General features: G+C 40.8%; 1 protein-coding gene across 1 annotated transcript in view; it reads left to right on the forward strand.

Moving 5' to 3' along the window:
* Positions 1–25,989, forward strand: part of sardh (sarcosine dehydrogenase) — a 249,311-nt gene that overhangs the window by 214,523 nt on the left and 8,799 nt on the right. The window contains exon 18 of the mRNA XM_039762751.1: positions 6,202–6,364. Within this exon, the coding sequence (XP_039618685.1) occupies positions 6,202–6,364 (163 nt within the window). The remainder of the gene's footprint in view (positions 1–6,201; positions 6,365–25,989) is intronic.

Raw genomic sequence — 25,989 nt, forward strand, 5'->3', positions numbered from 1 at the left:
CGTGGCGAATCCTCCCCTTCCTCTAGCGATGCTGTCCCGGCTTCGTGGACCAGATATGCACACCCCAACCAGTGACGCGATTCCAGGCAATCTCCTCCAGACCCGTCAGTGGGTGTTGCTACTGCAGTCCCTCCAGTGACGACAAACGCTGGGGAATCCCCTTCTTCTTTGCCTTGGCTAGTATTCCTCAGTCCCCTCGGTTGGAAGACAGCCCTCTGGAGAATCTCCGACGACCACTGGGCGATTCGCGGGAGATCCGTGGTGCGTGTGTGGACCGTCTCCCTGCAGGACGTGTGTGTGGCTGACTGGGGTACCGGGCAGCTCACAAAAAATTTATTTTTGGGGTCCCCTGCCTTGGAACAGGCAGATGTTCCCTGTTTGGGCGCCATTGTGAGACTTGCCCGGACACCACCAGTCGGAGACCACATCTTTATAAAGTTCACACGTTTATTTAACATTAAATAAACACAGTCCCAACACGACACACAATGCTCACAGCAATAATCACCATAATTCCTTCTTTCTCTTAGTCCTGGGCCGTCTGTCTCCTCCTGAGGAGCTTCGGCCCACTCCCGACTCTAGCTCCCTGACTGTTAGGAGGCAGGCCCTTTTATTCCCGCCCGGATGCATTCCAGGTGGCTGGAAACGAACTTCCAGCAGCACTTCCTGGTGTGGCAGAATTGCTGCCCTTTGACCCGGAAGCACTCCGGGTGTCCCTGGCAGGTTCCTCCGCCATCTTGTTAAGTGTGGCGGAAGTAAAGTTCTCCCGGGATCTAGGAGGCTTAAAGCGCCCCCTGGTGGTGGCCACGGGTCCCAATGGGTTGGAATGTCTCTCCTCCTCTCCCGTGGTCCTCTCCTGCTCCAGGGCGGTTGTGTCCTCCTGACCCGGAAGCTTTTTTATGACTCTCTCTGGTCCCTCCAGGCATCCCGGCCAGGTAAGACATCTGTGACAGGGTATAGACTGCCTGTGACTCTGCCTAACACAGGTTGTGTCTTGAATAGTTAGAATATAAAATTGCAAGTGGGTGATTAATTTCTTTCATTAAATTTACCAGCCATTCATTTCTTTTTCTTTTTTTTTTTTGTCAAGTAAGGAATCTAAAAAGTACAAGAACTAAATTCCATATTCCACATTCAGTGTACTTCATTCTCTTTTCGTTTCATTTTTTTTATATAATTTCACATTTTAGAGCATATCTCTATAACTTGTAATTACTAGGCAGTGTAGTCTATTGCTTAATGTACTGTAAACTACAAGGTTGCCACCATTGGATCACTCAGTGGGCCGCAGCAATTAACTATGCATCAAATTATATTATGCATCTGTGATGTGTAAGTAACTTGAGTTAAAAATTTCAGTAAATCAAAAAATAATCCCGTTTTCGTCAAGACTTATTTGGAGTTGTATTTGGTGTGCAAGTTACTCAGTGAAGCAGGCCATCCAACCTAACAGAGCTCTCCAAATCTATCCAACGCTTTCCTCTATTAGAACATTGGTAATAATGAAATAAATTACAGTCACATTGTGCTTGGCCCTTTAATTATTAATCTTTTCAACTAAAGAATCCCATTATGGAGCCCTACCTCCCCACCCCCTTAATTACCCACAGCTTTCTGGTGTGGCACTGAAAGTTCCAAACATGTTGATTAATCAAAGATGCTGAGGTAGCCTCTCACCAAGAATCAGAAATTTCTTTTTATTTTCCAGAGACCCTGACAGAAACAAATGTGTGTTAAAGTACTGTGCTTAATGCACATGATCACTGTTCCTATCATTAATTATCCACATGTCATCTCATTTTTCTATACCGTTTTTCTTTTTGAGTTTGCACAAGAGTAACTTACTAAGCAGGGCAGATGATCTTTTGGAAACTTCTAAAGCCATTTGAGTTTATATTCCTGTATATTCTGCATCTTTACCCTTCTCCATCCATTTGGTCTCTGACCAGTTCACTACCAGTAAGGGAAATCAGCTAAATACTCACAAAATCTCAGGTAGCCTCTTGTGTAAGGAGCAAAAAATGGCTCTAATATAAAGTGTTAATTGTTGTGCTGCTCAGTTTTTCATAGAGAGTGACCCCAAAACTTAGTACAGAAAGCTGATATTGGCCGCTTATACCTACTATCATAGAGTCACTACTAAAGGTTCATACACTACTAAACTACTAAAGGGAAGTACACTCGATTCATGGGGAAATGAAGAGTTTGGTCAATAGATTTAGACTCTTCTTCATGACCACCTTCCATTGCATCATCCATGTTACAGCCTTATCATAATTTGTAGCTGCTGTAGTGTGTGATCTTTGACTTTTCAGGTAATTAAGACAGAAGTTTTGAGGAAGGAAAGCAAAGGTTCTGAGGTATGGTAGTTATTGAAGGTAAGGTAGTCATACTCATTAATCACGGAGCCAGAGAGTGGTGACATGATGTATACGAATGATTATCACTTGCAAGTAAGAATTTCACTGTACTCTGTGTACATGACAATAATGGCCCTATAAACCAGTAAACCTCTTCCCCCAATTCCCTTGTCAATCACAACATTGTCTCTGCTCTCACAAGTGATAATAAACCCCAATATACATAAATATCGAGATAAGCTTAACCTTCATTATCCCAGAATTAGTTGGGCAGCACAAATCTTATATACAGAAGAGTTGTTAGCATATTTATCTACACAGTGCTCTACTTAGGGAGTAACATCAGCTCAGGAAATGACAGACTTCTGCAGTTCACTGGTTTAAAGGGATAGATTCATTATGAGATTGACCCTAGACTCCCTACAGATGGTGCCAAAACATGAATAAAAAATAGATGCAATCATGACAAATGTTGCCCTTCCTCTCTATAATATGGCATCCTTGAGCATCTTTAGTCAGTGGCTCACTCCAAAACAGTGTACTGAGAGGCACGGCTGGAGCCCATAACCACCACATTGTATAATTCCTCCTTCCATCGTGATCATCTTCACTGTTGCCAGTTGTGACATAGTGGCATAAGGACAATATTTAGAGGCCAGACCCTGACTGACTCTGGAATCTGTAGACAAACATGTACTGTACATACAGTATATAATTCATTTTTTGTTTCTTTAGGATATTTTTCTCTAATTAATTCTTTCTTTGTCTAGTATGTAATTTTGTGATACACTGTTCTTCACTTTACTCACAGCCATAAGAGTATAAAATGGTTATTGAGGAACTCCCAAGCCCTGTCCCCATCTTCATAACAACCAATTGTAATAGACACATTATTATGGAGACAATATTCCTAGGGACACTGCAAATTATATGTACACTAGGTAGATTGTATGTATAATTCAGTGTCTTGCCCTTATAGTATATTACCCAACAAAGCTCACCAGTCCCATCCACCTTCTTCTTTTTCTTTTTTCGGCTGCTCCCGTTAGGGGTTGCCACAGCGGATCATCTTATTTGCATTGTTGTCCGCATATTGATTTGGCAAAATTTTACACCTGATGCCCTTCCTAACGTAACCCTCCCCATTTATCCAGGCTTGGGACCAGCACAAAGAAACACACTGGTTTGTGCATCCCCTGTGGCTGGGTTACCAGTCCTATCCACCTAATTATTGTAAAATAACAAGTAGACTTTTGAAAGTCCTACTGTCCACCACACTGCTTGGTAACTTATTCCATGTGTCGGTGGTTCTCTGTGTAAAGAAAAATTTCCTAATGTTTGTGACAACTGTGTCCCTGTGTTCTTGGTAAGCTCTCATTTTAAAATAACAGTCTCGATCCACTGTACTAATTCCCTTCATAATTTTAAACACTTCAGTCATGTCACCTCTAAATCTGCTTTTGCTTAAACTGTAAAGACTCAGCTCTTTTAATCTTTTCTCCTGATTCATCCCCAGTAGTCCTGGAATCAGCCTAATTGCTGTTCTCTGGACCTTTTCTAGTGCTGCTATGTCGTTTTTTGTACCCTGGAGACCAAAAGTGTACACAGTACTCCAGATGAAGGTTCACCAGTCCTTTTATTACTGCTATACTGCTTTACCTCGGGGATAAATAAATTATGAACAAACTAGATATATCAGTTTATATGTCTATGTACTGCAAAATAAGTAATAGAAAGAATAAATAGGACTATCAGGAATTTGGAAGTGCTTTTTTTAAATCAAGTTCTGCATATAACTGTTATATACAGTATTATGCACTGTGCTGGCTGATTCAATCATAAACTAAATTTTAATTTTGTTTGCAAAAAGCATAGTTCAAGCTATAGAAAACTTTGTAAAACATGCAGAACAGTTCTAAAACACAACAGTTAGCATTAAAATCATTATGTTGATGTGAGAAACAGGATTAATCATAGCAAAGGCACAATCAGAGCATTTCAATTGATTATCCACCTGAATTCATACACATTAATAGAATGTGACGAACTAAAATGATTCTCACTTCTTTGAATAGGTCACACTGTCTATCTTTTTCCTTCTAAAATAAAAAGCCACCTTATTATTTTACATTTGGTTTATGAATAAAAATTTGATGCCCCCATTAAAACATTCCTTAGATGAACTGCAAGATTTTAAAAGCCCCACAGTGCAGAATAAGCGTGTTTTAAAAAATTAGATCAGAGATGAAGTGCAGCACTCTGTAAAGTGTACATCATGGTGGAGAGACAAAACCTTGCAAGATTATTGCCTTAATTGATTTTTGGATGAAAGAATGTACTAAAATCTCAATAGGCCCACTCTGGTGAAATCAGTCCCTATTAGTACCAGAAATGTTTTCTGTCCCTTCTCCTGTCCAAGTGCTTTCAGTGTTAATGAAAACCTTTGTGTGAACGTTTTAGTTTTGCCTTTCATTTTTCACTCCTCTTATTCCTGTTGTCCAAGGCATACTGTTATTTTTGTAAAAACGGCTAACAACAGAGATGCAGCAATCAGTAATTCAAATCAGAATAGGCTACACTAAAGTAACAAGTCTTCAGCCTCATTTTAAAACCTCAAACACAGATACAGGTTACTAGAGAGATGGAATGATAATGTATCAGATTTCAAATGCTTTTTACTGCAAGTACAGCAAAACTTGTAAATGAAAGTTAAAAGTTTACCCATCCTACAAGTTAACAGATCAGAAAACCTGTAAAAGGATTTAAGAGCCATATGATGAACAAGATTTCTAAAGAGTTCAAGTAAATTAGCTTTGTTGGAAACTAGAATACATAACACATATGGGAAGTTGTCAACACTGAGACAGAGATCTAGTCATTCCAAATGGTTTAATTGTCGTTTGTTTTAATATATAGAGGCATACTTCCTCCTTCTGTGATTGGTGAGTTACAGTATTATGGTATTGTGTAATAAATTGTATTACCTTGTTTCCTAAAACAAATATCTTTGATTTGCTTTCTGATGTTCCAAGTGCCAGATGCTCTTCATGACAGTAAAGAAATGGATCAGGGTAACTCATGGAGGGCCTTGACAAGAGCAAAATCACAATCACTCCTAAAAATATTAATACCACAAAAATACAGTAAAAGAAATATTTCTAAAGGTTTCACTTCTCTAAGGATTGATAGAGCTGTATTAAAAAATAGTCCACGATTTTTAATATCTTTTTTTTTTAACCTCTCTGCTGCAGTTCATGTATGGAGAATCCTTTCTTTATTACACAATTACACAAAAAGCTGCTGCAAAAATAACGATATATGAAACCTTGTAGCTAGGAATCTCTCAAAATTAAATTATATATTTACTATTACTGTAAATTCTCTACACATTATTTATTAATGATTGTTTTATAAGAAATATTTTATTTATTATTTTTAGTTAACCGTATGTGTAAAAATGACAGAAACAATGTCACGAAGGTGTCATTGTACCCAAACTGTACACGGGCTGGAGATTGCAGTATAGGAAGCTTCAGTACAAGAAATTCTGTTTCTTATGTAGTAGTAAAGTCAGGCCAGTGAACTGCTTGTGTTTGTTATACTTTTTTATTGGGAATATAAAATACGTAACTCATATCAAGCTGGAATTGTATAAATAGCAGCAGTGGGACACAACTGTTTATTGCAGCTTTTTCTAGATATCATCTATCATCTGTGTAATCGGCTTCTTAAACTTTCAGCTCATAGCATATATTAAGGCTGTCTGACAATTTACTGTTTTCATTCATTTTTAAGTATTTTGATGCAGTCTAACCATTTCATTATTACTGTATGCTTGCAGGTTCGTGCAATGCGTTTGTCCTTTGTGGGTGAGATGGGCTGGGAGCTGCACATGCCTAGAGCTGCTTGTGTTCCTGTTTACCAGGCAGTAATGGCAGCTGGAGCAAAATATGGAATCAGCAATGCTGGTTATAGAGCTATTGATTCACTCAGCATTGAAAAAGGTTAGTAAAGGAGTTATGTACAGCAAAAGACTTTTATTGTATGTTCAGACGAGCTTCAGGGTCTGTTTTCATTCAGAAATGTTTTAATTCAAGATTATTTTGACAAGTAAACATGTCTTATTAGTCTGTTAATAATTGAGATGAACTATAATAAAGTGGAAATAACAATTAGTTCAGTTGATTGTTATTGTCATTACAATTGATATATCATTTCAATTCAGAGATGGATTGATTTGACTGAGGAAAATACGGTTGGCTCTTTAAATGTTGTACAATTATTTAAAAAAATACCTTTGTGGAAAGACGCCCGGAACACAGACAGAAAGACTCAGAATGTCCGCAACACACGCGTTTATTATGTTCTGCTCCTTCTTTTCAACACAACATGGCCACAATACATTCACAAGGCTCAGTCCTTCTCAGCTTCTCTTTTACTTCATTGCCACCTCCACTCCTGTCTCACAAGCTCCGTCCTCTTCCACCTGACTCTGGCTCCTTGAATGGAGTAAGGTGGTCCCTTTTGTAGTGCACCCGGAAGTGCTGCAGGTGCTTCCCAATTAACCTCCAGCAACACTTCCGGGTGTGGCAGAAGTGCTGCAGATCTTGTTTCCAGAGCTGTCCAGGCACTCACTGGTGGTGGCCACGAACCTCAACAGGTTTGAACTTCTAAGCCCCAAGCCCGTGGCCCCGATATAACCCAGGGGGGCTGCACTCTCATATCCTGGGGTATCAATTGCCCTTCTCCTGGTTTTCTGCTCCTCCAGATCTCCCGGTAGGGCATGATTTCCGGCCATCCATCACACCTTATCCTCCATTTTTATGGTCCTATGTATTCTGGCCATCCATCACACCTTATCCTCCATTTTTATGGTCCTATGTATTCTGGTTACAATCATAAAGTGTGTCAGGAATTGTGCCATAAATACCTGAGATGAATTACTGTTGTTGGCCACTGTATAAGGTCCAAACAAAACATGTGGCTACAGCTCATTGTGTGTATAGGTTTAGTTGCTGATTGCCCAAACATAACAAAACCTGTTATCTAAGCAACTTTGACCATCATATGATTGTTGGTGCCATTGTGGTTCTACTATTTTGGAATCAGCTCTTTTCCTGATCTTTTCATATGTTACTGACTCAAGGTGTCATAAACAAAACATCCAGCAAACTCAAAAGAGAATGACCAGACTTACCATGCTAATAGAAATACCACACATTTTCTTATTACATCTCTTCAAAACATTGGAGTTCAGAATGGGTATCTCTGTGTTTGTTATCAGGAAGAACAGAAAGATGAGGCAACAGTGAGCACATGTTCAATCTCAATTTCTGCTGTAAGATAGTAAGATCAAAATTTAGCATGAACATTTCGATTCTATGGACTACACATTAGGTCTCTTAATACCACTTAACAGTCACTTAAATGCCACAAAGTAACTAAGTCATATTGTGAACATCTGAATCCCTTCATGGCACCCTCCAATTGCATGATTCCAGTAGGACAAGGGTGTCCGAGTCCGGTCCTGGTGTGCTGCAGTGGCTGCAGGTTTTCATTCTAACCATCTTTTTAATTAGTGAACCGTTTTTGCAGCTGATTAACTTGTTTAACCTCAGTTTAAAATGTCATGACTCAGACCCCTTAGTTGTTTCTTTTTCTTTAACACTAGAATTACCAGAGCCTACGAAAAAACTCGTAGATCCAGCCCACCATAAATCCCATCGCACCTCTCCGTCAGCGTCTTTTGTCCTGTAAATGTGCCGATAAAAACAAGCAGCAAGCAGCCTGCTATTCCATCCCCCCACCGTCGCAGAACATGCACAAACTTCTCCCAGCTCATGCCTTGATTATCTGGGAGTGAAGTGCTGGAGTTTTAGAGTGGAAGTAATAGATCGTTATTTGGAACACATGCATTTCATGTGTGTTCCATTTCTACAGTAATCTGTGTAAACACATTGTTAAAACAGAAACGTTTTTCATATTTTAGTTGTAAATGTCAAAATGTTGGCATAAACTATATAATGTGTGAAGCCTGAAGTCCAAAGATCAAATAAACACTTTCACAAAAGGTTCAAGGACAAGGCGTAGCGGTAAGATTTGCTGACTTGTAATCAAGAGTCCCTGGTTCGAACCCGACTGCCTCCTAAATTTGCCATTTTCAGTAGTGAACTGCTCTTATTATTAATATTATACAGTATACACATACATTTGGTTTGCGTCTGTAACAGACAATGTACTTTTATAGGACTTGTAAAAGTTACTGGTTTTCTTTTTTTCTTGTTTTTATTCTCTCAGTCACGATCAAAATATTTACTACCGCCCTAGGGATCTGACGCTGTTAGTTTTTATTTAAAACTTATGGTCTTTGATGTCAAAAAAAACAAAAACAAAACCAGAGACATAGGTATATATGATATTTGGAATAACTCATTTTACAACAACATTTCTTGCACATATCTTTAAGATTTGTATAATTCCATCCATTTTCAAACCTGCTTAATATTATTCAAGGGAGTTTTGTAGTTGTGATAAATTTATGTGACACTGTGAAATTTAATGGACAATCACTTACATTTGTAGAAAACCTCATCCTTTTACCTTGAGCACTGAAAGCTGACAATATGCATCTGTTATGTTTAGCACATGTTGAAGTGAGAACTCTGGATCACAGGTCCAGATTAACATGTCACCTTTTCTTTAAAGCTCCTCCTTTTAATTCCTGAGTGGCAGCACTGTTACACCAACAAATGTGTTTCAATAGACGTGGCAAAACAGAAACACCATTTTTTTTATGATCCACTGGTTAGAGACAAAAAAAAAAAATTATTATAATATGTATTTGAACTCAGATTTCAGGATTTTCATTCATCATGATTTCAGGACCAAATGTGAAAGAATACAAATTTTCGAAAATATGTATCATTCAGCTTTGTCAAAAGTATAAAAAATGTAAAATTTAGAATATATTCTTGGACAATTTGCCAATTATATGTAGGATCTGTGGAATTGTAAAGCAACATACTCCCAACAGATTGGTACAGAAAGATGTTTTTATATTATTTTATCCATATTTCTACAAATTTTATAAAAATAATGTAGTTATATTTTCTCTTATCATATTGAATATATGATTGTTTTAATATGAAATAGAGGGTACTTTTAGTTTAATAAAAAGCAGTTATGTTAACATTAAGCTCTTAAGCTCTGCTACCAAATAAATAAAAGCAAGAAAACCCCACTGCACCTATAAATGTTGTATTTAGGCAGAGCACTCTTGTAATTGAAACATTCTTTTTTGAATTGTAAAACACACAATTCTCATACATTATTTATGTTTTCTTTCCTGTTAATCACTGTACCTCATAACTGAAGCTTAATCAGCCTTGAATATGGATGATATTGTCATCATTCAATATTTTCAGCTGGATGCCAACCAAGAGTTTAAGTTGCTACACTTCCATAAAAAAGCAGTGGTTAATCAAAAATCACATAATTAAACCCTTATAATTTACAGTAGTTCAAGATTTACAGGGGGTTACAGACTGTCCTAGTAACAAAAGGCAGAAACCCTGGACAGGATGTGCATGTATTGCATAGTCTATTCACAAACACACTCCCACAAGGCCAGTTTAGAACCTCCAGTGAATCTAACACACATATCTATGAAGACGTGGGCAGAAAATCAGGGCACTGGAGAAAGACCCACACAGACCAAATGAAAATGTGCAAACTACACATACAGTAGAAAGTGTGCAGGCTCAGGATTCAAACTCAGGATGCAGAAACAGCATTAACTACAATACCACTGAAACAAAAAATGACTGTCAACCATAAATTGAATATTAAGGTATAACAGTGAAACTGATTAAAAGCTCAAACAACTTTGAGTTATAATCATTAGCCCTGTCTGTCAAAATGTACCAAAACAGGACACTTCATCTATGAGATACAAATTCACCATATAAATGAGGTTTGCAAAGTTTTCTGTGCATCAGCTCATTTTTTAAATCTGATTAATTTATTACAGTGTCTCAGTGAACCAGAGCTCTCCTCAGCAGTCCATTCAAATCCACCTTGATGTTTGCATCCATATTCATTTATACTGAGATAGGCTAGCATGCAAGTCTTTGTGATATGTGTGGTAATTGGTTTCCCTGAAAAAAATCCACACCAATACAGTGAAAACTTTCAACAATACAAATCGGGTCCTTGGAGCTGTGAGGCAACAGCACTAACCGCTCTGTCGTACATATTTAATACTAGCCGTTCCCTGCGGTTCTGCCCACGTAGTAGTGAAACTGGACAAACTTTTAAAATTGATAAACAAAAAGGTATCGCTAGCTAAGCAGAGGCAAGGTACACTCCAAAATGCAGGGGTAGACCAACTCCCCACTCCTGATGTCACGCTTCCCCCTCCCCTCGGCCCGTAGCCTCTGTCTCGGGTTAGCATGACTATATGGCTCCTGCAAGCGAACTATGATACTTGGTGTGATGAGAGAAGTCGCAAAATCAAATGGAATGTTTAAGCAAATTCTACAAAAATATTTGCAGATTTAAATCTGTTTAGTAGTTTTCTCGTTCGCCAGCTAAGCGGATGTAAGATACACCCCGAAGCTAGCACGTGAGTGAGGAGGGCCCTGCCCCCCTCCCCTCTGTCCACTGCGTCTCTCTCAGATTCGTGCAAATAAATAGGTACCGCAGGTGAACTTTGATACTTAGCGCGATGAGACAGGTCGCAAAATCAACCTGAATGTTCAAGCAAATTATGGCAAAAAAATGCAACTTATTACGCGACTAGGGCAATACATGCTAATATTGCGAATGATTATCCTTCAGGAAGTGCTGATAGGGAATGTCCTGTTACGGTTTTTAAATTTCATTTGTGTAGACTATGCTATGCTTATTCTTATGTCAAACTCTTTATTCTTTATTCATGTGTTTTTCCATAAAACAATATTTTAATATGCAGAAAACTCAATTATGGGTATAAAATAGGCAATTGGCTCATCTCGATGCAGAGGGTCTGCTGTGAGCCTCTCCTGGATGTCTGCACTTCTCACCCTGTCTCTAAGGAAGGAAGCTCATTACAGCTACTTGTACCCAAAATCTCATTCTTTCAGTCATTACTCAAAGCTCATGACATAGATTGACTGGTAAATCGAGAGCTTTGCCTTCTGACTCAGTTTCTTCTTCACCATTATGGATCGGTATAGTGACCATATAACTGTACTCACCATACCTATCCATCTCTCCATCTCAGTATCCCTTTTCCCCCCATTCATGAACAAGACTTAAACTACTCCAATTGAGGTAGTAACTTAGCTCCCACTCACAGAGGACAGCCCCCCTTTTTCCTACTGAGAACCATGGCCTCAGATTTGGAGGTGCTGATCTTCATCCGTGCCATTTCACACTCATTTGCAAACTGTCCCAATGAAGCCAACAGGACCACGTCATCTGCAAAAAGAAATGATGCAATTCTATTCCTCCAAACTGGACCCCCTACCCCTCAGCTGATGCGCCTTGATAATTGAAAACCACAAACAGGATTGGAGACAAAGCACTGTCCTGGTGGAGTCCTACACCCACTGGGAACGCTGCTGATGCCTTTCCGTGTACGCGGACATAGTTCTCACTGTGATTATACAGACACCAAATAGCCCTTATTGGGGCCTCGGAATCCCCATACTCTCCCAATACCCCTCACAGAATCCCTCGAGGAACATGGTCATACTGTATGCTTTCTCGAAGTCCAAGAAACACATGTAGAGCGACTGGACATACACCCATGCCCCATACATAATCCACATGGGGGTAAAGAGCTGGGTGTGCTATTTGTTTAATAAAACACTTCTTAGATGTTGTATAGCGATTTATGGTCAGTAGCTTGTATTACTTACAAAATCTTTAAATGTATCTGGTATCCATCTTTTAATTAACTAGGCAATTGAAATTAACTGAATTTCCATCGAACTGAGTTGATTAAATTTGATACTGTTAGGCACTTAAGCTGAAGTTTCAAGTGTGCGGTTTCAAGTTATACTAAGAAGTTAAAAGCCGCATCTTGTGTTGACTCCAATGATTGCTGTAATTGGATTACAGCTGGCAGGTATCTTTGTGGAGCACACCGGCTAAATATCTGGATGGAAAATGAAAAGGCCGTCATCTCAGTTCCTGCCACTGACCCACTAAGTGACTTTGCACATGTTGCTTAACCCATCTATGCTCCATCTGCAAAAATACATGAAAGCAGTTATATAGTCTGCCTGTGCAATACTTGTATAGTGAGTTAGGATGGGGTTTACAATTTAAACATTTGCTTAGCAGTAAGGACATTTAGAGTCTCACTGCCATTTGTCCCAGCCTCAAACCAGCAAAATATTTTGCTTTACTTTGAAGTGTATGTTGTTTTTAATACTCTGTAGCAAACAGATGTAGTTGTATCACTTTACAGACATGTATATGTTAGGTTTTTCTAAAATGAGTGTGGTTGTGCGTCTGTGTGGGCCCTGTAATTGACTGGCACCTTATCCAAAACAGGTACCTTGTGCCCAGTGCTTCCAGAATAAGACTCTGCCCCAACATGATCCTGATTTGGATTAAACGGCACTGAAAATGTTGTGTTGTGTAATGTTATGCATTTCGATAAGACCTCCTATTGTTCCCCACTTTTCTTCATCTTTTTTTGTGATCTCCAGGGAGCAAAACCATCTCATTAATTATCATGAGAAAAGGCGTTCAGAGTTGTGTGGGCGGACTATTACTTGTCTTCACAACCTCTGCGAACATCATTGTGTTTTAGGATAATCTGTCTTATTCTTATTGAGATTATATGGAGGAATTCAGTCTTTGTCACATGTGCAGCGAGTATTTCAAACTTTTGATTCAGGTAATTTTGCTTGTCATCATTTGTCACTTTTTTCAGAGTAGGCTGCCAGAAAACTATTTTATATAGTTTGTGTATTTAGTAGTCATTGAAAAATTATATTTTCCAGAAAGTACAAGTTTTATTTTGCTAATACTAATTTATATATTTCAGTTGTAAGAAATGACAAAACAATCATAAAGATTTTGGGTTTTTGGCCCCGCAAACTGTAAAGCAAAAAGAAATTCAAGGTCAGTGTTCCTTCAAATACAACAGACAAATGAAGGTGGGTAGACGGACAATTTATAAGGGGGTACCAGAAGTGAAGTAATGTGATGTCGGGAAAATCGTGGTGATGAATGGGAAGGTGACGTCATCGTGAAGGGACCCGGAAATGTCTGGTTTCACTAGGCGTCTGGGTGAAGTTACGGCGGCGGTGCTTTGCTCTTTCTAAGGAAATAAAGAAAAAGAGGTTAGTACCCTGCCGTTGTCCCCTGGCATGACTTGTCACAGTGCGTGTCGGGTCCTTAAGCTGCTCCCTGTGTGCTCGTGCGTGACATGATCCCCCAGCCCAAACTCCCCGAACCGAGATGTTGTGAACCTGTGAGAGCGTGTCAGCATTGACTTGGAGGTTACCTTGGCGATAAGTGATGGTGATTTTGTATGGCTGCAAGTTCAAAAACCACCTGGTGACCCGAGGATTCAAGTCCCTGTAGAGGGCCTTCCACTGGAGGGCGGCATGGTCCGTCACTAGGGTGAACTCCCGGCCCAACAGGTTGTACCGCAGGTGAGTTACTGCCCACTTGATGACCAAGGCTTCCCATTCCACTGCTGCATACCTTGTCTCCCGGTCCAACAGTTTCATCATGGTAAATCATGGGGTGCTCAACACCTTCGATGCTTTGGCTCAGCACGGCACCTAGACCTGTGTCCGAAGCATTGGTCTGGAGGAGGTGATGCTAAATGCCGTTTTTTCTCTTGCGGATGCCGTTAAGGGAATTTGCCAGTATCCCTTTGTCATGTCAAGGGTAGTCAAGTAACGGGCAGTCCCCAGCTGCTCGAGGAGTTCGTCCATGCGGGGCATGGGGTAGGCATCGAACTTGGAGACTTGATTAAGACGTCGAAAATCATTACAAAGTCTCCACAACCCGTCTGGTTCAGAAACGAGCATGATGGGACTGGACCACAGACTGTGACTATCTTCGATAATGTCTATGTCCAACATGCGTTGAATTTCTAGTTTCATCTCTGCATGTTTCGCCTCTGGGAGGCGATAGGGTCGTTCCCTGACTACCACCACTGGGTACGTCACTATGTCATGCTGAATCAGCAAGGTGCCGCCTGGTGCTTCACTGACCACTTCCAAGACAGACAGGATCACACTTTCAAGCTCCTGTCGTTGGTGGGGAGTCAAATAGTTGCCGTGGTTAAGTTTGGTTTTCTTCAAGAAAAGGGAGAGAGTAGGGCCGGCAAGAGGGCGGTCTTCCCTGTCCTTCCACGGCTTCAGCAAATTGACATGATATACCCGCTCGCTCAGCCGATGATTTGGTTAACTCACCAAATAGTCAACAAGCCCTAGGTAGGTTCAGGAGTGGCCCCTGCTCTACCGCATTTACTTTCTGACCAGTCTTGTCCCAGTATAACCTGAAAGGGGGGCTCAGGCAACACAGCGACGAGCAGTTGTTTCGGATTCCCCTTCCAGGTGATGTAGCAGTTTGTGGACCTCTTTGACCTGGTCTGTTCGTGTACACAAGTCACGCTTATTCTTTGAGTCACCCACTGTCGCGGTAGAACATAACGGTGAGCAACAATGGTAATGTTACTCCCAGAGTCTAACAACACCACCACTGAGTGCCCATTTACCAACACCATTCCTGTATTAGAAACCACCAGGGGATTCGACAGTGCACAGTACCTCTCTCCCTTGGCACAGGTGCAGTCCATTGTTTCACTGTTGTTGAGGGGACAGGTGGCGAGGATGTGCCCCACCTTGAAACAGAGCGGCAGGGCAGGCACCCTCTCTTTTCGGTTTCTCCAGAGCTTCCGCAGCACGACGGGTGGGCTCACAGGTGGCGATGCATCCCTTTCGGGCCCCGTGAGCTGACCTCTCCGACCCCCCCAGTTGGGACACTGCCAGCTGGCGCTCTAAGACCTCCAGAAGACCATTCATGTCTTTGTAAGGGTGTCTACGGACCTGCTGGGCGAGATAGTCCAGCATGGCGTTGATTAACCCATCACAGGCTACCAGCTCGACCACCTGGCGGGCCTGGTTGACATCTGGCCTTAGCCAGTGCCCATGCTTGCCCCAGAACTCGAACGCCTGGGCTCTAGCTGGGCGGTCGGGTCAAGTTTCCAATGCCGCCATTCCCTCGCCTGCTGGCCCGAGGTTACGCCATAGCGTTTAAAGATCTCGGCCTTCAGGACATCATAATTGGCGGCTTCCTCCTCCGGCAGATCATGATAGGCCTGCTGCGCAGCGCCCTTCAAGTCCATTCCGCCCTCAGCCACTGGTTTCGAGAGATAGTCCTCTCGAAAACTGACATAAATGATTCGATGTCATCTGACTCGGAGAGCGGGACGACAGGAGTTGGTGGAGGGCGTGTGGGTTCCAGCTTTACCACTTACGCCGCTGCCAGCCGTCTTTTGGTCTCCGCCAACTCCACCTTCGTGGCTGCCTGATCCACCTTGAGAGCCTGGAGCTCGTTTGCCATGGTGGTCAGGACCGTGCTTAGGTCTCGCCCATCTGTCATCCTTCGGGCTTCAATCCTGCCGACTGCACCACTGTTATAAACAACAAAACAATCATAAAGATTTGGGGTTTGTGGCCCCGTATACTGTAAAGCAAAAAGAAATTTAAGGCCAGTGTTTCTTCAGATACAACAGACAAATGATGGTGGGTAGACGGACAATTTATAAGGGGGGAATGGAAGTGAAGTAATGCAATGTTGGGAAAATTGTGGTGATGGATGGTGGTGACATCATCATGAAGGGACCAGAGTCTAGAAAGGGACCCAGAAATGGCTGGTTTCCCTAGGCGTCCAGGTGAATTTACAGCGGCGGTGCTTCATTCTTTCTGAGGAAATAAAGAGAGGTTAGTACCCCACCGTTGTCCAATGGCATGTCGTGGTATGCATCGGGTCCTTAAGCTGCTCCCTATGCGCTCGTGCGTGACAAAATATATGGAATAAATACATTTTGTTATGTTATTATCCCTAAAAGTCAGCTGAAAATAATTAAATGCTTCCAAAGCAAGATTACTTTAAATACATGTTTTCATGTTATTTTTGAACTGTGGTGAATAGACTTGTTTAGAATGGCCATTTAATTCAATGCATTCTTACAAAGTGTACTTCTACCTATGTTACGAGCCCTATACACTTCTCAGTTTAGTAATTTCAGATACAGCACAAAACTTTGTACAACAAAGCAAAAGACAAGGTATTAACAATATAAACACTTTTACATGTTAGCCCAATTTGGGGCCATGACGCATGGGGCCTAAAGTATCATACCTGGACTGGACACCCATCCAATACAGATCATTTTATATATTATGATTGACGGCTACGGCCATTACTCAGCCGGGATGCCATCCAGATGGAAGGATCAGGGGAGAGAGCATGTACATGGCACTGCCTTGCCCGGGATGCTAGAGGGCAGCCCTTCTGGGCAGCTGTGGCACCATGGATTCCCGCAGGGCATGCTGGGAGTTGGAATTCAGCATAGCCCTGTTGGGTTCCGTGGGGGCCGCCAAGGGGAGCTGTAGAACCCTACTGTGGGTTTCCATCACACCTGGGAGGAGTTCCAATTAATCCTGATGAGCCACCTAGTGCACTCCCATGTGTAACATAAAAGGAGCCTCCTGACTCCATTCAAGGAGCCAGAGTCGGGAGGAAGAGGGACAAAGCTTGCCAGTGAAAGCGGAATGGAGAGAAAGAGAAGGAATTGTGTTGCTTCATTGTACTGTGCTGCTGTGGGGAGGTAGGCAAAGTGCTTCTCCACTTGTAAATAAACGTGTGCTATGCTGGAACTCGTGTCTCTGCCTGTCTGTGTCGGGGTTGGGGTGGCTGGAGCACCCCTGGTTTCCAAAAAATATATTGACTTTGTGTGTGTTTTTTATTTAATGCCCATCCCTTCTGTATGTACTAAATAAACTGAAGGATTTCCACAACATTACAAAGTTCAGGACTTATTTCAGTAAGAGGCAATTCTTTTCTGTGGGTAGCCTTGCACATTAGCTTAAATCTGACCCGATGTTTATTACTTGTCTCACACCAATTCACCTACACTAGCTTTCAAAAGTTTGGAATCACCCAGAAACTTTCAAGTTTTTGATAGAATTGTTTATCAGGATGCCATTAAATTATTTTAAAAATATAGTAAAGACATTACTAGTGTTACAAATGGCTATTACTGCTTCAAATGACTCATTTATAATTATTAATCACATATGACTGCAAACCCCAAAATTCAGCAGCCATTATTTTCCAAAGTCCTAATGGAAACCTCTCTTAATTTATCATGTTTAAATTCTAACTGGTTATTAAAGAAACCTTAGTAATTGTGTTAGTTCAACTGGAGCCAGTTATTCAGTTCAATAAAGCAAGAAATTGTTTCCTCACGTTGCAAGGTATTGGCATTTCTGTGGTTCAATACTAGGTTAAAAAATGGTCAGAATGAAACAGCTTTCTCAGGGAACACGCAAGTCTGTCATTTTTTGCCTAACAGAGGTTATTCCATGTGATGAACTGACAATAAAGTTCTTGAGATTTTATAGAAAGTTGTCCACTATTGTCTTGAAATTGAAACCTAGCATTCTGGAGCTGTGAGTCAGAAGCATTGACCACCTAGTCACTAGGCTCGGCCTGAATCGAATATCGTTTATGCTATATGATTTTCATATATGTTAATTGCACTATTTTTTCATTGTTTTACAGAAAATTTGTGAGAGGTATGGATGAGGTTGTAATCTTTGACTGAAGCTTTTAATTAATGTGAGACAGGCCCTCACTCTAACACAGCGTTCCAGCCATTTTCCTTACAACTGCTAAGGAATGTAAATCTTTTCTTCTCTTCTTTAACAATTAATGTGCCCATCCAACAAAATTGAAAACCTGCTCCTTCAGCACAACAGCTGCCAAGTAACTGTGAATCACTACAGGAACTTGCTTACATGTTCACAATGCAGTAACAGCTTTGTGGATCCTATCAGCCCCGGAGGACTTTGGATCATAGTAAATAACGCACTCCAGGGACAAATAGTTGTGCAGAATCATGCAGTGTGTGCCCTCGCTGCACTTTAAAAGTTAATGGTCCTTACCCACTGGAAGATGACCCAGGACACACTTGAGAGATGTACCTCCATGTGTAAAATGCCCAGGATGAGCTGGAGTCTGTTCCAGGGAATAAGGGGGCCTAAACTCCCCACCTCACCAGGCTGCCATGTTAACCCTTTCCAAGACAAGTAGATGAGAAAGTGACGTATTGTGCCAGATCTTGATCGGTCGATCATTTGTTGCTTAGTGCCACTCATAGAGTACACCATTATAAGTATATAAGAGATGTTGCTCTGTGGGCAGCCTTCACAGTTATGTATTGCTGAGTTAGAAACGTTGAACCCACTGCAGGCACCGAGTCAGAGACAAGGAGACCTGAGAAATCTTTCAGGTTAACCAGTTTATTTTGTTTACCAACCTTTAACACTCAGTTGGAAGTGGCAATAAACAATAATAATTTACTTCTTTATATGCACAGAAATAAATAATAAGTGTATGGTTTTCTAAAAAAAAATTGTCATAAATCGTCACACAATCGTCGTATGTAGACACCCCTCTAAGTTGCTGAGTTGAGTTGTTTTAGCCGCACCCTCTGTTTAAAAGTGCAGAAAATTAAGAACATTATTGAGAAACATTTGCATTAGAATGAGTCATCCTGAAGAGCTCAGTGGCTTTAAATATGAGACTTTTCAGTATGTGAAACTTCTACTCTGCTAGATCTTAGCTGCTCAAATGTAAGCGTAAGTGTGAAGTGGAAGTACCTAAGACAAACAACAGCTCGGGCACAAACTGGTAGACCACTCAGACTCACAGATCAAGGCCGACGAGTGCTGAAGCAGATAGTACACACAAGCTGTACATCCTCTGTTGTTTCACTTACCACAGAGTTTCAAATGCCTATGGAATAATACTAATATGAATAAGAAGCAATATCAGCACAAGAACTGTGCAATGTCAGGCGACAGCTGGAATGGTGTAAAGCACACAGCCAGTGGACTTAGGAGCAGTGGAAATGTGTTCTCTGGAGTGATGAATCAAACTTCACCATCTGGCAGTCTAATGGATGATTCACAGTTTGGCAGATGCCAGGACAATGCTACTTTCCAGACTGCATAGTGCCAACTGTAAAGTTTTGTGGAGGAGAGATAATGGTGTGGAGTTGTTTTTTCTGGATGTGTGCTAAACCACATGGTTCCAGTGAAGAGTACTGTTAGTGCTACAGCATGCAAAGACATTTTAGGCAGTTGTGCACTTCCAGCTTTGTGACAGCAGTTTGAGGAAGACTGTGCTTTGTTTCAGTATGACTGCGCCCCTGTGCACAAAGCCAAGTCATTAAAGGAATGGAAGAGATCAAGTGACCTGCATAGAGCCTTGACCTCAACCCTACTGAACATCTTTGGGACAAATTGGAATACCAAATGTGAGTCAGGTCTTCTCGTCCAACATCTGCACCTAACCTCACAAATATTCTTTTGTCTGAATGGGCACAAATTCCCACAGACATGCCTCAAAATCTTGTGAAAAGATTTCCCATCAGAGAGAAGGCTGTTAAAGCTGCAAAGTGGCAGCCAACTCCATATTAATGCCCATTGTTTTAAAATGGGATATCCATCAAAAATATATAGTTGTAATGAGCAGTTGTCCACAGACATTTGGCCATATAATGTATCACATGAAATAATACAAAATTAGTGGCACTACATATTCACTAGATGGTAGCAATAGGTCAATAGTGTGCCCATATTTAAGTTGCTCGGAAGGAATAGCAGTTTGTAAATTTAAAATATTAATGCATGGATCTGAAACTTAACAACTGGCGCACCACATTAACTTGGCTAAATATAACAAAAATATTGAACTAAAATGAAGTATTAACATTAACAAAAGTCATGTGCTGCTGTTCTGTTGTGGTACAATCCTAGAGTGACCCTGTTCTCCCTTTTATACTCTGTACTACGTAGACCAGAACAGAATGCCCCAAACCCCATTCTTTTACCACATTGTCAGGGTTGACTGCTAAAGTAGTTCAATACTTTTCTCTTTTTTTACAGTAGAGAAGGACTTTTATTCATGTATAAATTAAGGTTATGCCCAAAATTAAAATAGGGAGAGAAAAATCATTATTAATAAAATAATAATGGCATGATAATAAGGAGTTCAACTTGTGTCCAATATGCTTACTACCAGGTGGCTCTCTGCCTTAGTAAGTTGAAATAGTTTGTTGTCCAGCATGACCCTTAATGTCCCTTTTTCAGGATTGACAATGACAGAAACAGGCAGTATGGCCTGTCTGCACAGGGCAGACGAGAGAGAATTTCTTTGTTACCCTGACATTATGTTAGTCTGGCTTCCTAGGTGTACCGTTCAGACCAATGGGATATCACAGTGCAGGCTAACTCTCCTGATTCAGTGACTAATCCTATTTCACCAAAACTTGGTCCTCCAGTCCAGTCCCCCTCCCCTCCCCTCCAATGCTAGACTGCTTTTGTTCCTGTCAGGATTTTCTACAGATTCAAAGGATTCATAAATGTTGATTTAGTCAACACAAGAAAGAAATGATATACAGTGCAGGGGATTAAGTCGTGAATCACTAGCCCACTCAGATACCCCTCCCCAACTCAGATTGCTTAAAAGCACTTAATAGAGCAGTCAGAAATGTGCTACAGCAAAAACTGGTTATACAGCTTTCTTCCCTTTAATATTAGATGTTGTCAGACATGTAATGAATTATTATTAATATTATTATTAACTGCCCACACCTGTTTTAACATATTAACATTAAAATATGACATTCTAAGACAATAATAAATATACGTATTAGCCTATGTGCTAGATATTATTCTGCATTACAACTGCATACATTGAAAGGACATTTACTCGCTACTGATAAACATAAACAGTATCAAGTGTGCCCCATCTCGGCATCAACACTCAAACAGCCACTAAAATGTAATGGGTCTTCACTGCACCATACAGATGTGGGGTCAAAAAGCAGACTTCACGCACTTTAAGACAAAGCCATTGTTAAGGGAAAGACAGGCCTGGTATGTACTGTGCTGAAGTACCTGGCTGACATTTTAGTTTAGGCACTGCAAAAATGCATTTATTACTCATTAGAACATTAGAACACTCTCGACGAGAACAGGCCATTCAGCCCAACAAAGCTCACCAGTCCTATCCACTTATTTCCTCCGAGAAAACATGAAGTCCCTAACGTCTTACTGTCAACCACACTACTTGGTAGCTTATTCCAAGTGTCTATCGTTCCTTGTATAAAGAAAAACTTCCTAATGTTTGTTGTGAAATTTACCCTTAACTAGTTTCCAACTGTGTCCCCGTGTTCTTGATGAACTCATTTTAAAATAACAGGCTTGATCCACTGTACTGATTCCCTTCTTAATTTTAAACCCTTCAATCATGTCACCTGTTAATCTTCTTTTGCTTAAACTGTATAGGCTCGGCTCTTTTAACACTAGAATTACCAGAGCCTACGAAAAAACTCGTAATTCCGTCCCACCTTAAACTGCTTCTTAAATCCCTTCACACCTCTCCGCCAGCGCCCTTTGTTTTCTAAATGTGCTGATAAAGAGATGCTCGGAGCAGCCGGCTATTCCATCCCCCCACCAATTTAGAACGTGCACGAACTTCTCTCAGCTCATGCCTTGATTGAGTATCTGGGAGTGAAGTGGAGTTTTAGAGTGGAAATAATAGATCGTTGTTTGGAACACACGCATTTCATGTCTGTTCCGTTTCTACAGTAATCTGTGTCAACACATTGTTAAAACAGAAACGTTTTTTTATATTCTAGTAGTAGATGACAAAATGTAGGCATAAACTATATAAAGTCCAAATAGCAAAGAAACATTTTCACAAGAATAACACAATTGCGCTTTTATTCAAAAATATAATTGCAGAAACAAAAAGCCGCCTAAACATGTGACATTGACACCACTTTATTATAACTGCCTTCGTGGCTCAATAGACTCAGCCCCTGCTTGGGAATCAAAAGGTCACGAGTTCGATCCTGCGCCCTTCCGTTTTGAGAAGTAAACTGCTCTTAGTCTTACTGTTTTAAAATAAAAGCATACATTTGATTTCAGTATGTAACAGCCGGTGCAATTTATGATCCTTGTAAAGGCTAGCTTTTTTTTTTTAATTCACTTTTCATTCTCTCAGTCGCGTTCAGAATCAATCCATACAACCCCATCTGACACAGCTGTTTTCACTAAAGACGCGCTATAGCTCTGCAGTGTACCACGATGCATACTAACGCCAAACACCCTCAACCTAAAGTCTCCGGTTCTGACACACAACGCTGGCGAAGCTGCTTCTTCAGTATCTCACCGTCACTTGCTTTTCTTTTTATTCAGTTTTATTGAGTGTTCCTGCCAGTCCCGCATGTTGCTGTATGCTGTTTCTTTTGTACTCCAGGACATGCAGAGGAAAGAATGGTAAAGACCAGTAACTTCGGCGCTATATGCAATCATCAGACACTCCCCATCTGCCCGTGTCGTTCAAACACAGGAACATATATTGGTGTAAAAGTATGACAAAAGTGCACTTTTTCCATCGCCTTTTCCTGTAAGAAGCAATGTACACACTTCTCTCTATGCTGTGGTTTCTATTACACACCTGAAAGAAAGAGACAATACATGTGAAAATATCCAGCATACAGCAACATGCGGGGACTAGCAGGAACACTCAATAAAACTGAATAAAAAGAAAATCAAGTGACGGTGAGATAAGAAGAAGAAGGCAGCTTCGCCAGCGTCTGTGTGTCAGAACCGGTGGGGGCGTTAGTATGCATCGTGGTACAACGCAGAGCTATAGCGCGTCTGTATTCTGTTTCTTTTGTACTCCAGGGCACGAGAGGAGATAATAGTAAAGAGCAGTAAGTTCGGCGCTATATGCAATCATCAGACACTCCCCATCTGCCCGTTGTTTTGTTATACTTTTCAATACTTTTATACTGCTCAAGCGGGCATGCTCAAAAATACACGTAATGCCACGAAAAGTGCACGCAGACACTTCATTTCGCAAACAAAACAAGTGCACTTTTATTCAAAACTACCTGTATAACCGAAGAAAAAAGAAAGCAAGTTACAGTAGGCGATTGATACGACAGCTTGCATGGTGCAATGCTAAGAAGTGCAGATTTTCATTCCGTGCTATATAAAATCATCACATTCAAATATTAACAGTTCCCACACACCCAAGGACCGTCCTTCCTACATTTACGACCGTGTACTTGTTGCCGTGTACACACCTCTCTGTGCTATGGTTTCTATTACACTGAATGAGCACCTGACACTGTACTTTCTTCCCTGGGGAAGGTCCGCATCAGAGAATTTCCAGTTCCTGCATAAATTCACACCCGATCTGACGCTGTTCGTTTTCAAATAATATTGCATTAGTGCGATTATATTTTCACATATATTGTCTCTTTCTTTCAGGTGTGTAATAGAAACCACAGCATAGAGAGAAGTGTGTGCTTCTTACAGGAAAAGGCGATGGAAAAAGTGCACTTGAATAAAAGTGCACTTTTGTTATACTTTTACACCAATATATGTTCCTGTGTTTGAGCGACACGGGCAGATGGGGAGTGTCTGATGATTGCATATAGCGCCGAAGTTACTGGTCTTTACCATTCTTTCCTCTGCATGTCCTGGAGTACAAAAGAAACAGCATACAGCAACATGCGGGGACTGGCAGGAACACTCAATAAAACTGAATAAAAAGAAAAGCAAGTGACGGTGAGATACGAAGAAGCAGCCGCCAGCGTTTGTGTGTCAGAACCCGGGGACTTTAGGTTGAGGGTGTTTGGCGTTAGTATGCATCGTGGTACACTGCAGAGCTATAGCGCGTCTTTAGTGAAAACAGCCGTGTCAGATGGGGTTGTATGGATTGATTCTGAACGCGACTGAGAGAATGAAAAGTGAATTAAAAAAAAAAGCTAGCCTTTACAAGGATCATAAATTGCACCGGCTGTTACAGACTGAAATGAAATGTATGCTTTTATTTTAAAACAGTAAGACTAAGAGCAGTTTACTTCTCAAAACGGAGGGGCGCAGGATCGAACTCATGACCTTTTGATTCCCAAGCGGGGGCTGAGTCTATTGAGCCACGGAGGCAGTTATAATAAAGTGGTGTCAATGTCACATGTTTAGGCGGCTTTTGTTTCTGCAGTTATATTTTGAATAAAAGCGCAATTGTGTTATTCTTGTGAAAATGTTTCTTTGCTATTTGGACTTCAGGCTTCATACATTATATAGTTTATGCCTACATTTTGTCATCTACTACTAGAATATAAAAAAACGTTTCTGTTTTAACAATGTGTTGACACAGATTACTGTAGAAACGGAACAGACATGAAATGCGTGTGTTCCAAACAACGATCTATTATTTCCACTCTAAAACTCCACTTCACTCCCAGATACTCAATCAAGGCATGAGCTGAGAGAAGTTCGTGCACGTTCTAAATTGGTGGGGGGATGGAATAGCCGGCTGCTCCGAGCTTCTCTTTATCAGCACATTTAGAAGACAAAGGCGCTGGAGAGGTGTGAAGGGATTTAAGAAGCAGTTTAAGGTGGGACGGAATTACGAGTTTTTTCGTAGGCTCTGGTAATTCTAGTGTTAATCTATCCTCATAGATAGAGATACCGATATTTGATGTTGCCCTGTGTCATCCACACCTGAAGTCAGCAACTGACTTTATCTCAGAACTTCAAATGAAGGCTTCTACAGTATTATATACTGCTTTATACTGTAACAAGAGAATAACAAGTGCCTTGTTGGGAATTAATAACACTTAACATCTGTGGCAGAGCGACGGGCACTAAGCAAACTTCTGTCAATCATGAAGAATCCACTGCATCCACTTAACAGGATCATCTCCAGGCAGAGGAGTAGCTTCAGTGACAGACTTTTGTCACTGTCCTGTTCCACTGACAGACTAAAGAGATCGTTCCTCCCCCACACTATGCGACTCTTCAATTCCACCCGGGGGAGTAAATGCGAACATTAACTTTATTTTAATTTTTTTCATTTTTATTACTATTTAATTTAATATTGTTTCTTTGTATCAGTATACTGCTGCTGGATTATGTGAATTTCCCCTTGGGATTAATAAAGTATCTATCTATCTATCTATCTACAAAGCACCAGGAGAGTGTCTCTTCACCTCTGCTCACTATGGCATATTGAGGCCCTTTGATATGCTGGAAATATTACTTGTAAATTTAAAAGCTTTGCAGGCCTTATACTGACGTATACAATATCAAGACAAATAAAGTATGTCTTACCTTAGCCACCTCTGACCATTCCAGCTGAAGTTATTTTAGTAGACCACATTGCAGAGATGAACAACTAGGTAAAGACTTGACCTTCAGCTTTTTCTTTATTTAACTTCAAAAATTTAGAACACCATCTTCTTGGTTTTTTTTGTATTTATCAGTGTGACTAAAACAAGTCATATGCTTGCCATGTC

This window comes from Polypterus senegalus, chromosome 9 (assembly GCF_016835505.1).
Source record: "Polypterus senegalus isolate Bchr_013 chromosome 9, ASM1683550v1, whole genome shotgun sequence".
Taxonomy (NCBI): domain Eukaryota; kingdom Metazoa; phylum Chordata; class Cladistia; order Polypteriformes; family Polypteridae; genus Polypterus; species Polypterus senegalus.